At 46.7% G+C, this 17,294-nt stretch overlaps 1 protein-coding gene across 1 annotated transcript in view; it reads left to right on the plus strand.

Moving 5' to 3' along the window:
• Positions 1-4,094: 4,094 nt before the first annotated feature.
• SLC19A2 (solute carrier family 19 member 2) overlaps positions 4,095-17,294 on the plus strand; it is a 37,062-nt gene continuing 23,862 nt past the window's right edge. The window contains exons 1-2 of the mRNA XM_077294841.1: positions 4,095-4,469; positions 8,335-8,925. Of these exons, the coding sequence (XP_077150956.1) occupies positions 4,296-4,469; positions 8,335-8,925 (765 nt within the window). The 5' untranslated portion in view covers positions 4,095-4,295. The remainder of the gene's footprint in view (positions 4,470-8,334; positions 8,926-17,294) is intronic.

Below are 17,294 nucleotides of genomic sequence, written 5' to 3' on the forward strand. Positions count from 1 at the left end.
TCATGACGATTCAGTCACTGTCCAAATATTTGTGGACCTAAGTTTACATGTGTGTATCGGGGCAGACATATCATTGGTGCAAATAGCTCATCATATTTCAAAATGTCACCAGCTTAAGAGGTGGAAATGCCCCCCTTCCCCCAGCTCCCAAGTTGCACAGATGCTATGTGTGCCCCGCATATGCATATATACCATATCAAAGGCGTTGCTAGGGTTTTGGTTCGTGGGGGGAAATTCTTCTGAGTGGGCCCCTAACCAGGTAACCTTGATTACAACTGGGTGACGCACCCTAATAATGGAGGAGAACCTCAGCATATGACAGCGATGTTGCTGAAAATAATCTCTATACAAAGACGAACATGGATATTACCGCCATTTGCTCAGTGGTAGATATCAGCCCTACAGAACATATAAGTGATCACAGCAGTTATAGATGGTGACTTACCGCTGACGTTTTCTGATGGAATCATTCACTTTTCCCGTCTTTTCCATCTGGCACAGACTGACATGACAACTTCTTCCAGCCAGGACTTGGCTGCAGAGAATACAACAAAGACACATTTCACATCTCATATTTTCAGCACTCTCCCCAATGGGACTATTCCCTAACTGCACAAACTCCTCATCCTGCTGATACCCCAATACTGAGCCGCTGCTGTCATATGTGTCCCTATTACTGCACCTACTGTGTGGTACTATATGCCCTCTAAATTCTAAAGCACCCTAATATAGTCATGCCGTGTGCAAGTGCCCTAGAAAACAGTCACCACATTTGCCACCTAGAAACCTAGAAAGTAATATTGACCTGTGTGCCCCTTTGACAGTCCAGTAACCTGAGTTCCTCTATAACAATAAGTGCCCACTTTACATTTAATAATGTCACAAGTCTCCCTTCTGTACAGCTCCCCTATACACAGTATAATGACCCCTTAGTAGAGCCCAAACTGATAGCTCCAACACTGCATGATGGCCCCCTCACTGTAATCTCCACACTGTATGATGGCCCCCTAGATAGCCTCAATACAGTATAATGCACCAGATAGTTTGCAATATAGTATAATGCACAACCCCATAGGCCTCCATATGGTATAAAGTACTCCCCATAGGCCTCCATATAGTATAATGCAATCCTTTTAGGCCTATATAGTATCATGCAATCTCCATAGGGAAACTCTATATCGTATAATGCGCTCCCCAGAGGAAGACTCCATATTGTATAATGTACCCCCTATAGGCAGACTCCATATAGTATAATACACCCCCCATAGGCAGAATCTATATAGTATAACGCAGCCCCACATAGGCAAACTCCAAATAGTATAATTCATCCCCCATAGGCAGACTATTGTATAATGCATCCCCCATAATCAGACACGATATAGTATAATGCTTTCCGCATAGGCAGACTCTATATAGTAAAATGCACTCTCCATAGGCAGACTCTATATTGTATAACGCAACCCCCAAAGGCAGACTCTATAGTATAATGCACTCCCCATAGGAAGACTCTATATTGCATACTGCACCCCCATAGGCAGACTCTATAGTATAATGCACCCCCCATAGGAAGACTCTATATTGTATACTGCACCCCCCATAGGCAGACTCTATAGTATAATGCACTCCCCATAGGCAGACTCTATATTGTATACTGCACCCCCATAGGCAGACTCTATAGTATAATGCACTCCCCATAGGCAGACTATATATAGTAAAATGCACCCCCCTCAGACTTTATAGCATAATGCACTCCCCATAGGCAGACTCTATATAGTAAAATGCACTCTCCATAGGCAAACTCTATAGTATAATGCTCCCCCATATGGAGACTCTATATAGTATAATGCACCCCCATAGGGAGACTCTATATAGTGTAATGCACCCCCATAGGGGGACTCTATATAGTATAATGCGCCCCCCATAGGCAGACTCTATATTGTATACTGCACCCCGCATAGGGAGACTCTATATAGTATACTGCACACCCTATAGGCAGACTCTATATTGTATAACGCAACCCCCAAAGGCAGACTCTATAGTATAATGCACTCCCCATAGGAAGACTCTATATTGTATACTGCACCCCCCATAGGCAGACTCTATAGTATAATGCACTCCCCATAGGAAGACTCTATATTGTATACTGCACCCCCCATAGGCAGACTCTATAGTATAATGCACTCCCCATAGGCAGACTCTATATTGTATACTGCACCCCCCATAGGCAGATGCGGCACCCCAGTGTCCTGGTCATCGCAGTGATGTCATTATCCTTTCAGGGGAGAAGTGATGTCATGTCTGAAGGCAATGAAAGACAACCACATTCATGTATTACACACATGCAACATGTTCACACTCCAGACCAGAAGGGGGAGCTCTAAGCCTGTTTAGGGTGAACTCCCCTATTTACATCCTGATTTGGAGGAAAAGGAGTTCAGTTCCTGTCAGGCAGAGAGAAGGAGAGGAGCTCTGCTGGCATGACGTGCTGCAACTCCTGGGAAAAGACACTAAAAGGTGAATATACTGCAGAGAGTGTGCAGGAAAGCAGAGCACAGGAGAGGAATACTAGAGGGAGCTCAGCCAGGAACAAGCTGCTCCTTTCTGAGGCGCAGAAGCCGGTAGCCAGAAACACCGAGGGAGTAACTGTCTCCAATAGGGTTGAGCGAAACGGGTCGTTCATTTTCATAAGTCGCCGACTTTTGGTAAAGTCGGCGTCTCATGAAACCCGATCCGATCCCTGTGTGGGGTCGGCCATGCGGTACGCGATCTTGGCGCCAAAGTTGCGTTTCGTATGACGCGTTTAGCGCCATTTTTTCGGCCAATGAAGGAGCGTGGGCAGAGTGATGACATAGGGGTTAGGGCGTGTACGCCCATCATCATTTTATCGCTTGTGCGCAGTAGCGATTTGGAATGTGTAAAACGAAATTTTCAGTGCTGGGACGGGGAGAGAGAGAGAGAGAGAGAGAGATTGATAGAGAGATTGATTGATTGATTAAAAAAAATATATATATCCACTAAAGTGCATAGGGTTTCGTGTTCCGGCCGATCCTCGACTTTGCGCAGTAATCGGCCGATTACGCCCGACTCGACTTTTCCAACAGTCGGGTTTCGCAAAACATGACTCGACCCTAAAAGAGTCAAGGTCGCTCAACCCTAGTCTCCAAGCCTTGCTCCAGAGACCGGCAGGACAGTCAATTCCAAGTTGGCTGCCCAACCTTAATACCTAAGAAGACACAGTGGCAACTTGCGGCGACCGGGGCGTCTCTAGGGTCCCTATAAATAAGCTCCAGGTTATCAGTCATACGGGTTGTCCTATCCATACCATCTGGGGGACAGAGAGAGAACATCAGAAACATCCACGAAAGTTGTCAGGACTATGCCGTGGTGCTCAGCAGGGAGGTACTACAACACACAGGCGTTAGTAGGAAGGCTACTGATTTCCACCTGGATAAGGGGACTCTGGATGTGCCTTCGGACCAGCTGGACTCTGCCTGCCCTGTCATCTGGCGCTCCGGGCTGAGGATACCATCTGAAGTCTTCAGTAAACAAGGTAAAAGACTGCAAACCTGTCTCCTCGTTCTTTATTGCACCTTGCCCATATATAAACTCTTTTACTGGACACCCCTGAGGGCCACGGACCGGGTCAGCCACAGTGACATCCCCCGAACCGCAGGACCCGCGGTGCCGAGTACCCCATTGCCCTACACTGGGGGTGATCCACAGACTCTATATAGTATACTGCACCCCCATAGGGAGACTCCATATAGTATAATGCACCCCCATAGGCAGATTCTATATTGTATACTGCACCCCCATAAGCAGACCCCATAGGGAGACTCTACATAGTGTAATGCGGCCCCCATAGGGAGACTATAGTATACTGCACCCCCATAGGGAGACTCTATATAGAATAATGCACCCCCATACAGTGATTCCTCTCTCCCTGCTAGTTAGAGTAGCGTAGCTCCGGTGGCCCCTCTGCTCCCCCGTAGCTCCGCTACTGATAGTATATGCCGCAGGTGCTGATCACGTGAACCACCACATGTGCCAGAACAGTAGTAATGAAAGCGACACGGGGGGCACGTGATTCTCCTGCAGCCAATAGCTGCCCGCCCTGGTAGCACTCCCCTCAGCGTCACACCATTGACAGGCAAACATGAGGCCGGCTGGCAGTGACCTTGTGCCGGTTGTAGTCACACTAGTTCCCGCTGCTCCGGAGTCCCCAGCACCGCGGCCAGTGCCCGCCTTCCCCGCGCCTCTGTGCTGTGCTCAGGGCTGAGCTCTGTCTGCCCGGCATGGAGCTGAGGGAGGCAGTGCCCAGCAGGAAGGCTCGGCTGCTGCCCGGTGGAGGCTGGGTGCTGCCCACATGTATCCTGTGCACTAACGGCTTCTTCTCCAACCTCAGACCCTCGGAGCCCTTTCTTACCCCGTACCTGCTGGGGCCGGACAAGAACCTCACAGAGAGGCAGGTGGGTACCGGCTCATCCCCCCCGTGTAGTGATATTATAGACCCCGGAGACGTGGGCAGAGAGGGGCGCCCCCTGCGTGAGGTGGTGGGGCAGAGGGGGTGCATTATATGTGTGTGTGTGTGTGTGTGGCAGCATTATACTGTGTGTGTGGCAGGGTTATAGAGAGTGTGTGTGTGTGGCAGCGTTATACTTTGTGTGTGTGGCGGTGTTATACTGTGTGTTGCGCAGTGTCAGTGTGGTAATAGGTCTTTGTTACCATGGTGAAAACCAGAAGTTTCTGGTATTCCCCTTGTGACAGGACCATGACTTTCATCATCCGGGATTGTTGAGTCAGTGATGTGGTGACTCCATGTAACAGAAATGCCTCATTGTGCAGAACGTTGCTAGGTTTTTACCTCTATGTGACTTGTGTGCAGGAAACTGCTATAGGAAACTCTCCTGGATGTCACAAGCAGGGGCCGTGTGTAGTGGATGTGTCGCCTGTGGTCAGTGGAAGGGGTTACACAGGTTTCCTCCCCTCCCCCTGGTTATATTTGGCATGTAGGGATGAAATCATCAAGCTGGCAGCTAATGCCATACAATGGGGTCTATAAATTAAATAGCTTTGCTCATTCGCCCCACCCAGCGGCATCCCCCCCCCACATCTGATGTCCGGTTAGGTATGGCAGCCTAGCCCTTCTAATCCCTGAGCACTGGTCTAGGCAATAAGATCAGTAATCTCCACTCCTCCTTTGTACATACCTGGCAGAAGATGTGGGCGATTTCTGAACACTGGTATCGGGAGAATTTGGACAACCCTACACAATCCAACGTACATGTAATATACAGTTGTGCTGAAAAGTGTACATACCCCGGCAGAATTTTTCCCTTCTTGGCCTTTTCTGAGAGAATATGAATGATAACACCAAATCGTTTTCTCCACTCATGGCTAGTGGTTGGGTGAAGCCATTTATTGTCAAACTACTGTGTTTTCTCTTTTTAAATCATAATGACAACCCAAAGCATCCAAATGACCCTGATCAAAAGTTCACATACCCCATTTCTTAATACCGTATATTACCCCCTCTAACATCAATGACAGCTTGAAGTCTTTTGTGTTAGTTGTGGATGATGTTCTTTATTTTTTCAGATGGTAAAGCTGCCCACTCTTCTTGGCAAAAAGGCTCCAGTTCCTGTAAATTCCTGGGCTGTCTAGCATGAACTGCGCACTTGAGATTTCCCCAGAGTGGTTCAATGATATTGAGGTCAGGAGACTGAGATGGCCACTCCAGAACCTTCACTTTGTTTTGCTGTAGGCAATGACAGGTCGACTTGGCCTTGTGTTTTGGATCGTTGTCATGTTGGAACGTCCAAGTACGTGCCTTGCGCAGCCTTCCGGGCTGACGAGTGAAAATTTGCCTCCAGTATTTGCTGATAACGTGCTGCATTCATCTTTCCTTCACCTTTTGACCAAGTGTCCTGTGCCTTTTGTAGCTCACACATCCCCAAAACATCAGCGACCTCTGTGCTTTACAGTAGGAATGGTGTTCCTTTCATCATAGGCCTTGTTGACTTCTCTCCAAATGTAACGTTTATGGATGAGGCCAAAAAGTTCAATTTTGGTCTCATCACTCCAAATTACCTTGTTCCAGAAGTTTTGAGGCTTGTCTCTGCTGTTTTGCGTGTTGTAGGTGAGATACTTTGTTGCATTTGCTCAGTAATGGCTTTCTTCTGGCAACTCGACCATGCAGCCCATTTTTCTTCAAGTACCTCCTTATTGTGCATCTTGAAACAGCCACACCGCTAGTTATTTGTGGGGTTTTTCTTTGCATCCCGAACAATTTTCCTAGCAGTTGTGGACGACATTTTTGTTGGTCTGCCTGACCGTGGTTTTGTTTTTACAGAGCCCCTGATTTTCCATTTGTTAATCACAGTTTGAATGCTGCTGACTGGCATTATCAATTCCTTGGATATCTTTTTGTATCCCTTTCCTGTTTTATACAGTTCAACTACCTTTTCACGTAGATCCGTTGACAATTCATTTACTTTCCCCATGACTCACAATCCAGAAACGTCAGTGGCTGGATGAAAGATGCAAGAGTCTGTCTGGATCCCAGTAACTCACTCAGCTTTTATGCACACACACTGATTACAAGCAAATAGGTCACAGGTGAGGATGTTACCCTTATTAGCAATTCAAATCCTTTTGTGTCAACTTCTGTGCATGTTATCAGGCCAAAATAGCCAGGGTATGTGAACTTTTGATCAGGGTCATTTGGATGTTCGGGTTGTCATTATGATTTAAAAAGAGAAAACACAGTAGTTGACAATAAATGGCTTCACCCAACCACTAACCATGAGTGGAGAAAAACTTTTAGTGTTATCATTTATATTCTCTGAAAAAAGGCCAAGAAAGCAAAAATTCTGCCGGGGTATGTAACCTTTTAAGCACAACGGTATATATTATAATTTGTGTGCAAATGATAGGTTTATGACCTCAGTGCTTAGGCTCCCAATCATGGTACTAAGGCAGACCTGGGCAAAGTGCAGCTCGTGGGCCACATCCAGCCCTCTGGCTGTACCAGTCTGGACCGAGACAACCGAGGGGCTGCAAACAGTGGCCCACGGGCCGCACTGTGCCCGCCCGCTTGTTGTCTCCACCCGCCCGCACCCCTGCGCGCTGTCTCCCCAGTCACTCTCCATCCACACTGAGTGCATTGGTGGAGGAGGGGCCCCCGACCACTTCCTCCACCAATCTGCTTGTGAAGCAGCTGACGTGATGACGTCATGTCATTGCGTCAACTGTGTACTGCAGAGAGCCAGCGCACCGGAGACAGAAGCAGAGCGCCGTTGGAACGGGAGAAAGGTGAGTGTGTTTTTGTTTGTTTGTTTGTTTTTTTTTTTATTTATTTATGTGTATTGGATATTTGGCTGCACACGGGGAGGCTGTATAAGTCTTATGGGAATGGGGAGGCTATATGGGTCTTATGGACATAGGGACGCTATGTGGATCTTGACATGGGGAGGTTATGAGAGTCTTATCATGTACATGGGGAGGCTATGGTGGTCTTATGGACATGAGGAGGCTATGGGGATCTTGACATGGGGAGGCTATATTGGTCTTAGGGAGGCCATGTGGATCTTGACATGGGGAGGCTATGGGGATCTTAACATGGACATAGGGAGGCTGGGTGGGCCTCTGATGCTGGCCCAGAGGAAGCTGGGTGGGCCTCTGATGCTGGCCCAGGGGAGGCTGGGTGGGCCTCTGATGCTGGCCCAGGGGAGGCTGGGTGGGCCTCTGATGCTGGCCCAGGGGAGGCTGGGTGGGCCTCTGACATCGTATTAAAGGGGCTGTATTCGGGTTCAAATGGCATATATGGGGATGTTAGCATACTTAGTTCTGCTAAATATTAAGTGATATCATTCATATTAATAATTATTAATATAATTAATATGTTGATATTAATATTGAGTAGAATTTCAGCCTATTGGTTCGGCCCCCCATAAGTCAGTCTCTCATGTGGCTCCTCAAGAAAATTGATTGCCCACCTCTGTACTAAGGGGATTGTGGCTGACTCCTGGGTCCACCAGGCAATCTCATGGCTGGCTCTGTATAATACCCGTTAGTTGCAGCAGACCCTTGTTTTGAAGACATGGTTCATAGTATTCAATAAGATGTTATGCAGCCCCTTTTTATAAAAAAACAAAAAAAACAAACAAAGAAAAACTTTTCACCTACAGAGGCGAGTATTATAAGGAATAGTGCACCCTTCTGCCATCTTGTACCGCCTTATGGCCAAGGACTACTAATCTTACAATTTACACTAAATTATTTCATAAATTGACAATTTAGATTTTTATGTGAAGGTTTTTTTTTTTTTTCTAGGTGTTTAATGAAATTTATCCGGTTTGGACGTATTCTTACCTGCTCCTGCTCTTCCCCGTCTTCATCGCCACGGACTATCTCCGATACAAGCCTGTGATTGTCCTCCAGGGGCTTAGTCTGATCATTACCTGGTTCATGCTCCTCTATGCTCAGGGGACTCTGGCTATCCAGTTCCTGGAATTCTTCTATGGTATTTCCACTGCAACAGAGATTGCCTACTATTCTTACATTTACAGCATGGTAGAGCCTAGGGTGTACCAGAAGGTGACCAGCTACTGCCGTACTGCCACGTTAACTGGCTTCACAGTAGGTTCTGTTACTGGGCAAGTTCTGGTGTCGGTGGCCCACTGGCCACTATTCAGTCTAAATGTCATCTCCTTAATCAGTGTATCCATTGCATTTTCTACTGCATGGTTTTTACCAATGCCAAGGAAAAGTCTATTTTTCCACCAAAACCTATTTGATGGCAAAGAAGGCAAGAAAGTCGACTATGAAAAGAAAGGAGACCAAGAAAATGGTGACATGGAGTGTGCTGCAGAGGAGATTGAAGCTCACGTACCCCTTAACACTGATGCACACAATATGTGCCAGGTAATTGCCAATTATGATTTGTAAATTGGTGGAGTTGTAATATGACGGACAAGCGCAGCATCCCACTAGTCCAATGCCTTAATGATGCAGGTGCGTACACAGAAGTCCTAGGGCCCCATAGCAAAACGCAAAGTGCTCTTGATGAATTGGAAGTATGCACTAAAGTAAATGGCCACCAGGTACTTGGCAGTCTAGCAAAAAGCTTTGAAGAGTAAGGAGTGATTATCCAGTTCATGACGTGGCCGTTTTTCCACTTTCCTGACCAGGCCCCATTTTTTTTTTTTTTCTTTATAGAGCTATAAATTCTTTTTTTTTCTCATTTGAATATTCAAATTATTCCTGGATCCTTTTTTTTGTGAAATGTAGGGCCTAATTTTTATCCTATTTTTTTTTTTTTTTTGTATGTCTTTTTTTCACTTTCTTTTCTTTCTTTATATACTCGAGTATAAGCTAAGGCACCTAATTTTGCCACGGAAAACTGGGTAAGCTTATTGACTCGAGCATAAGCCGGGTATGCATCGTCCCCTCATCCCAGTCCTGGTATGCATGGCTCCCCCGTCGCTGTCCTGGTATGCATCGGCCCCTCATCCCAGTCCTGGTATGCATGGCTCCCCCGTCGCTGTCCTGGTATGCATCGGCCCCTCATCCCAGTCCTGGTATGCATGGCTCCCCCGTCGCTGTCCTGGTATGCATCGTCCCCTCATCCCAGTCCTGGTGCGCGTGGCTCCCCCGTCGCAGTCCTGGTGCGCGTGGCTCCCCCGTCGCAGTCCTGGTGCGCGTGGCTCCCCCGTCGCTGTCCTGGTATGCATCGCTCCTTATCCCCTATCCTTGTATGAATGGTTCCTATTTAAAAAAAAAAACAAAAAAAAAACATCCTACTCACCTTGCAGCATCTCGTTGGTCCCGGCGCCCTCGCAGCATCTCATTGGTCCCGGTGCCGGCAGCTCTTCCTGTGCTGAGCGATCACGTGTCCCCACTCATTAAGGTAATGAATATTCCCTCCATGCCTATGGGAGTGGAGAGGTGTGCATATTCATTACCTTAATGAGTGGGGCCACGGGATCGCTCGGCCCAGGAAGAGCTGCCAGGGTGCGCAGGAGGGCGAGTAGGATGTCTTCTCGAAGCTGGCGATTTCTGTTTAGCAGCAGCACAGGCTTTAGCCACAGCCGCCAGTTCCTGCCTCTGTCACCCGCCATCTTTCTGGGACAATTGACTCTGGTATAAGCCGAGAGGGGGCGTTTTCAGCACAAAAAAATGTATTGAAAAACTCCGGCTTATACACGAGTATAGACGGTAACCTCAAAGGACCTCTAAATATATTTGAAAATCTCTTCCCCTTTCCTTAAAGGGAACCTGTCACCCCGTTTTTTCGGTATGAGATAAAAATACTGTTAAATAGGGCCTGAGCTGTGCATTACAATAGTGTAGTTTGTGGACCCCGATTCCCCACCTATGCTGCCGAAATACGTTACCAAAGTAGTCGTTTTCGCCTGTCAATCAGGCTGGTCTGGTCAAAAGGGCGTGGTGTCTTCCCCCAGATCTTGCGTAGTTTTCCGTTGGTGGCGTAGTGGTGTGCGCATGTCCAAGGTCCCGAATCCTGCACAGGGGTGTGAAAATAGCAGCGATGTCCGTTATTCCATTGGTGGTCGGTGGGCGCGGCCATCTTGCTTTGGCCGCGCGTGCGCAGAAGCGGCGCTCTGCTGGCCGCGGCTTCAGGAAAATGGCCACCGCGATAGCCATCTGCGCACGCGCGGATGCCCGCGGCCATTTTCCTGAAGCCGCGGCCAGCAGAGCGCCGCTTCTGCGCACGCGCGGCCAAAGCAAGATGGCCGCGCCCACCGACCACCAATGGAATAACGGACATCGCTGCTATTTTCACACCCCTGTGCAGGATTCGGGACCTTGGACATGCGCACACCACTACGCCACCAACGGAAAACTACGCAAGATCTGGGGGAAGACACCACGCCCATCTGACCTGACCAGCCTGATTGACAGGCGAAAACGACTACTTTGGTAACGTATTTCGGCAGCATAGGTGGGGAATCGGGGTCCACAAACTACACTATTGTAATGCACAGCTCAGGCCCTATTTAACAATATTTTTATCTCATACCGAAAAAACGGGGTGACAGGTTCCCTTTAACAATTTTATAAATCGGATACATTTTTATTTTTGACAGGGGTAGTGCTAGTATCCGCAACTTGGATTGGCAAGGGCTTTGTTAAATTTATTTTTCTTACTGTTTATTTATCTATGTATTCCTTATTTTAATTTATTTCACACATTGTGCTCCCCATACACTCCATAAAAGAGCTCAACATTTTAATCCTTTTTTTTTTTATTTGATTTTCCCTGTAAGTGGCGCTTGTTTATTAGCCCAAGTTACAGTGGAAGTTCAGCCTCCTGGCTGAATAGCAGGGCTGAGTGGGTGTCCTTGGATTCGGCAGCTCCTGCTCTCTTCCTATACCCAGGGATCATAGCTAACAGCGCTTCCCATATACTGCAATAAATGAGATCTCTAACTTCTCTATGTGGAGTCTGGCCGTGTCTGACTGCCGTCTCCCTACTCCTCCAGCTACTCAATATTGTGCAGCTACTTGTCAATACGTCACTAAAGGATAAGATGTGGACCTCCCTAACAGTTGTCAGATATGAGCAGTCCAGAAGTGACTGCTCTGATTTTAATAAAGTCCGATTAAGTAATCATTGAAATGCATTTTCTTAAAAAAAAAAGTTCCCCAGATATATACATAATTTTTATAACTTTATTGCCACTGTACCAACTTCCATCGAGAAATTGGAAGTGGAAAAACGATAAAGAAGCTGATTCCTTTATGACTAGAGTGATATTGTGTAGCTCTGCTTTTTCTTGTGTTTTATCTTCTTTTGATCCATTATTTTTATGTTTTAGGAAAAAAAAAATTGCCTTTCAAGTGCAATGTTAAGATAATAGATATAACTACACAACCATCCAGGCCCCATTGGCCAAATCACAATACTTTGATAATCCACAGTAATGTAAATGCTGTAAACTTGATGGATTTAAAGGGAACCTGTCACCAAGTTTGGCCGATACAAGTTATGGCCACCCCTTTTCAGGGCTTATCTACAGCATTCTATAATGCTGTAGATAAGCCCCCTATCCAACCTGTAAGAGAAGAAAAATACGTTTTATTATACTCGCCTGCAGAGCTGTCCGGTTCGATGGGTGTCGCTGGTCCTGTTCCGGCGCCTCCCATGTTCTTGCGATACAGCCCTCCTGCTTGCTTCATGGCTCCCCGGCATCGCGCTCCGGCGCAGGCATACTTATCTGCCCTTTTGAGGGCAGAGCAAAGTACAGCAATGCGCAGGCGCTGGGAAAGGTCAGAGCGGCCCAGCACCTGTGCAATGCAGGAATTTGCTCTGCCCTCAACAGAGCAGATAAGTATGCCTGCGCCGGAGCGCGATGCCGGGGAGCCATGAAGCAAGCAGGAGGGCTGTATCGTAAGAAGATGGGAGACGCCGGACCAAGACCTGTGACACCCATCGGACCGGACCAACCTGCAGGTGAATATTATAACTTATTTTTCTTTTTTTGCAGGTCGGATCGGGGGCTTATCTACAGCATTATAGAATGCTGTATATAAGCCCTGAAAAGGGGTGGCCGTAACTTGTATCAGCCAAACCTGGTGACAGGTTCGTTTTAATAATTTATGGAATGTGTGTAATCTGATTTGTTGCCAGAGAATTTTTTCAGTTTCCAATTTACATTTGAGTTCAGATGCCCATGAACAATGTATGCTGTGAACAGTGTAAAGCAGCCTGTGTGCATGAGACAGTACTTGGTCTGACAGTTGTACCTCCAGCTACTGACGCCATTATAAAAGTACTGCATTTGATCAGTTACACTCTGCTGACAAAGTCCTGCCACACAGTGCTTCATCACCTGCTTGTTTTTCCTCAATATCAACCCCCCCCCCCCCCCTTCTTTGATTGACAGGTCTGGCTTCCTAGAGTCAGATAAGTGAGGAGATAGATGGAAACCAAGCAGGTGGGGAGGTGTATACAACCCCTGGCAAAAATTATGGAATCACTGGCCTTGGTGGATGTTCATTCAGTTTAATTAAAGGGAACCTATCACCCCGTTTTTTTAAAGATTAGATAAAAATAGTGTGAAATAGGGGCAGAGCTGGGCTTTACATTAGTGCCTTTTTGGTGCCTTTACACCCCCGTTAGGCTGCCGAAATACCTTTTGTGAAGTGGCCGTTTTGTCCTGTCACTCAAGTTGGTCAGGTCGGATGGGCGTGGTCACAGCGCGGTTTGTCCCCCAGGATCCTGCTCATCATTACGTTGGTGGCGTAGTGGTGTGCGCATGTCCAGCAGATGAATCCACTGCCCAGGAGATGAATAACAGCGCGGTCTTCGCTATTCAGCCGTTTACCGGTGGGCGCGGCCATCTTTCCTGTGGCCGCGCCAGCGCGGATGGAGCGCTCTGCTGCCCGGGGCTTCAGGAAAATGGCCGCCGCGATCTCCATCTGCGCACGCGCGGAATCCCGCGGCCATTTTCCTGAAGCCCCGGGCAGCAGAGCGCTCCATCTGCGCAGGCGCGGCCACAGGAAAGATGGCCGCGCCCACCGGTAAACGGCTGAATAGCGAAGACCGCGCTGTTATTCATCTCCTGGGCAGTGGATTCGCCTGCTGGACATGCGCACACCACTACGCCACCAACGTAATGATGAGCAGGATCCTGGGGGACAAACAGCGCTGTGACCACGCCCATCCGACCTGACCAACTTGAGTGACAGGACAAAACGGCCACTTCACAAAGGTATTTCGGCAGCCTAACGGGGGTGTAAAGGCACCAAAAAGGCACTAATGTAAAGCCCAGCTCTGCCCAGCTCTGCCCCTATTTCACACTATTTTTATCTAATCTTTAAAAAACAGGGTGATAGGTTCCCTTTAATTTAAAAGCAGATCCCAGATATGGCACAAAACTAAAGTAATTTCAAATGGCAACTTTCTGGCTTTAAGAAACGCTAAGAGAAGTCAAGAACAAATAATGTGGTAGTCAGTAATGGTTACTTTTTTTAACCAAGCATAGGGAAAAATTATGGAATCACTCCATCCTGAGGAAAAAATTATGGGATCATGAAAAACAAACAAACAAAAAAACACTCCACAACATCACTAGTATTTTGTTGCACCACCTCTGGCTTTCATTACAGCTTGCAGTCTGAAGCATGGACTTAATGAGTTTCAAACAGTACTCTTCATCAATCTGGGTCCAACTTTCTCTGATTGCTGTTGCCAGATCCGCTTTGCAGGTTGGATCCTTGTCATGGACCATTTTCTTCAACTTCCACCAAAGATTTTCAATTGTATTGAGATCCGGACTATTTGCAGGCCATGACATTGACCTTATGTGTCTTTTTTCAAGGAATGTTTTCACAGTTTTTGCTCTATGGCAGGATGCATTATCATCTTGAAAAATGATTTCATCATCCCCAAATATCCTTTCAATTGATGGGATAAGAAAAGTGTCCAACATATCAACATAAACTTGTGCATTTATTGAAGATGTAATGACAGCCATGTCCCCCGTGCCTTTACCTGACATGCAGCCCCATATCATCAATGATGGTGGAAAGTTGCATGTTCTCTTCAGGCAGTCATCTAATATATAAAAAGCTGAATGTGTGTGTGTGTGTGTGTCCGGGATTGGCATCTGCACCATCGCAGCTACAGCCACAAAATTTTACACAGTCACACTTCTGGACCCCGAAAGTGTCATAGGCTATGTTGAGGCAAAATTTTAACCCTGCACGTTCCAATTCACCAAACAATTTTGCCCCTATCTACATAATGGGGGGGAAAAAGTGAAAGGAAAAGTGTTGGAGGCAAATTGACAGCTGCCAGACTTAAAGAATGAGAGTGATGGCGCCAAAGAGTATATACAGGGCGAAGCCGGGTAGTACAGCTAGTCTTAAACAAATCTCATTGGAACGGCACCAAAACAAAAGTTCCAGCATCATCACCTTGCCCAATGCACATTTGTGATTCATCACTGATATGACTTTCATCCAGTCATCCACAGTCCACGATTGCTTTACTTTACCCCATTGTAACCTTGTTTTTTTTTTTTTCTGTTTAGGCGTTAATGATGGCTTTCGTTTAGCTTTTCTGTATGTAAATCCCATTTCCTTTAGGCGGTTTCTTACAGTTCGGTCACAGACGTTGACTCCAGTTTCCACCTATTCGTTCCTCATTTGTTTTGTTGTACATTTCCTGTTTTGGAGACACATTGCTTGAAGATTCCGGTCTTGATGCTTTGATGTCTTCCTTCGTCTACCAGTATGTTTGCCTTTAACAACCTTCCCATGTTTGTATTTGGTCCAGATTTTAGACACAGCTGACTGTGAACAAACAACATCTTTTGCAACATTGGACTGTGATGATTTACCCTCTTTTAAGAGTTTGATAATCTACTAATGAGCAGATCTAATTTGATGCATGTGTTATTTTTGGGTATGAAAATTTACGGGGTGATTCCATAATTCTTTCCTCAGAATTGAGTGACTCCATAATTTTTCCCCTATGCTTGGTTAAAAAAAGTAACCAGTACTGACTACCACATTTTTTGTTCTTGATATTTTTATTTTTTTTTAGTGTTTCTGAAAGCCAGAAAGTTGCTATTTGAAATGACTTTACTTTTGTGCCATGTCTGTGATCTGTTATTTTTTTCTACAAAATTAAACAACTGAATGAACATCTTCAAGGCCGATGATCTCATAATTTTTGCCAGGGGTTGTAGAAATGATTGGCCCCACCGTGAAGCACTGAAAGAAGAAAGGTGGCATGACAAGTAGGTAAATGATGTCATGCATAACTGCAGGTCCTGACTACATACAGGTTTTGTTAGTAGTCTGTAACCATGGAAACAGTGCTTCACATGGTAGAACGTTCATAAAGACTTTTGCAAAATTAAATTATTTTTTCTTTATAATAGCAAAAATTGGTTTGAAAAAGTGAAGATATCATTGACCTTATATCTGCAAACCCAAAATATAGTATCATTACTTCAATACATTGTTGATGACAAGTGATTGGATATGATTTTTAGCTCCCAGGTTCTTTTCCATCTTTAAGTATAACTGTGACTTTTTTTTAAAAGGTGTGTGTGTGTGTGTTTTTTGTTGTGTTTGTTTGCTTGTTTGTTTTTTTTATATTGTAGGTGCTGACTAGTGTTGCAGCTTGGAAGGGGTCCAGGTCTTAGGACCCCATCGATCTGTCAAAACACACCTCTGATGTCCATAGCTGCTGCATGAGCTGCGCACACACAGCGGTGTACGGGCTGAGTTGTAAGTTTATGGGTCCGTACATTCACTCTCTGAGCTGTGCGTGAACCCATAGACTTACTATTGAACTCGTACACAGCTCTATTCACGCAGCTTATGCATGTTTTCCTATCGCCACGACAGCACCCACAACGAGAGAGGGGATCCGCCCACCTTCCGGACAGGAACCTACAGGTTAAAAAGGGGCGGCCCCCCTCGCCCTCCAGTTTGGGTTCCTGTCCGGACGGCGGGAGCCTACAGTTTTTCGCTTACCCGGGTCCGCCAAGCCTCTGTGCGGTGTCTGGTGGGAACGGCAGAGTCGGGGGCCCGGAAGCAGCGTCGAGGGAAGTTCTGTGTTCAGCTTCCCTCCTCGTCTGGCAGGGACCGAGGATGATGGCGGACGTAGTGGCGTTCCCAGGGGAAGGCACGCCGCCCAGGGTCGTCCACACGCGCGCGACGCTGCAGGAGCAGGTCGGCGCTTCTGACCCGGAAGTAAATTAACGACTTCCGGAGGAGGCCGGGAGGAAGAGCGCGGGACCTTTGAAAAGGAGGCAGCGCTTGGTGAGTGGTGTGCGGCAACATGTCTTCTACAGGAGACGCCGAACACCGACAAGGAGAGCAGAGGAGCAGTAGCAGATCTCATACTGGAGATGTGGCACGCGGGCAGCAGGACCCTGGCACGTCACGTCGTACCTCACCCCCTCAGAAACCGGTACTCTATTCTTCATCAGCGGTGGTGAGTTGATATCTGAGCATTGGCTAACACAACTGTCTCCTATACTATGCTTTTTTATAGGGAAAAAAGGTTTCAAAATCCAAGCATAAACAGTGCGCATTATGCACGGAGCCACTGCCTGACACTTATTTAAAGAAATTGTCAGTTATGTATATGCCGTACGTTAGAAGAGGCCCCCCTCCGTGTATCGGATTTAAGAGAAGTAATTAGGGAAGAAATAAAATCGTCCCTAAAAACCAAACGACATGAGAAAAGTAGTATGGAAATAATATCCGATTCCAGCCCCTCATTGCAGGAGGGTGAATGCTCGGAGAGT

The sequence above is a fragment of the Ranitomeya variabilis genome, chromosome 3 (assembly GCF_051348905.1).
Source record: "Ranitomeya variabilis isolate aRanVar5 chromosome 3, aRanVar5.hap1, whole genome shotgun sequence".
NCBI lineage: Eukaryota > Metazoa > Chordata > Amphibia > Anura > Dendrobatidae > Ranitomeya > Ranitomeya variabilis.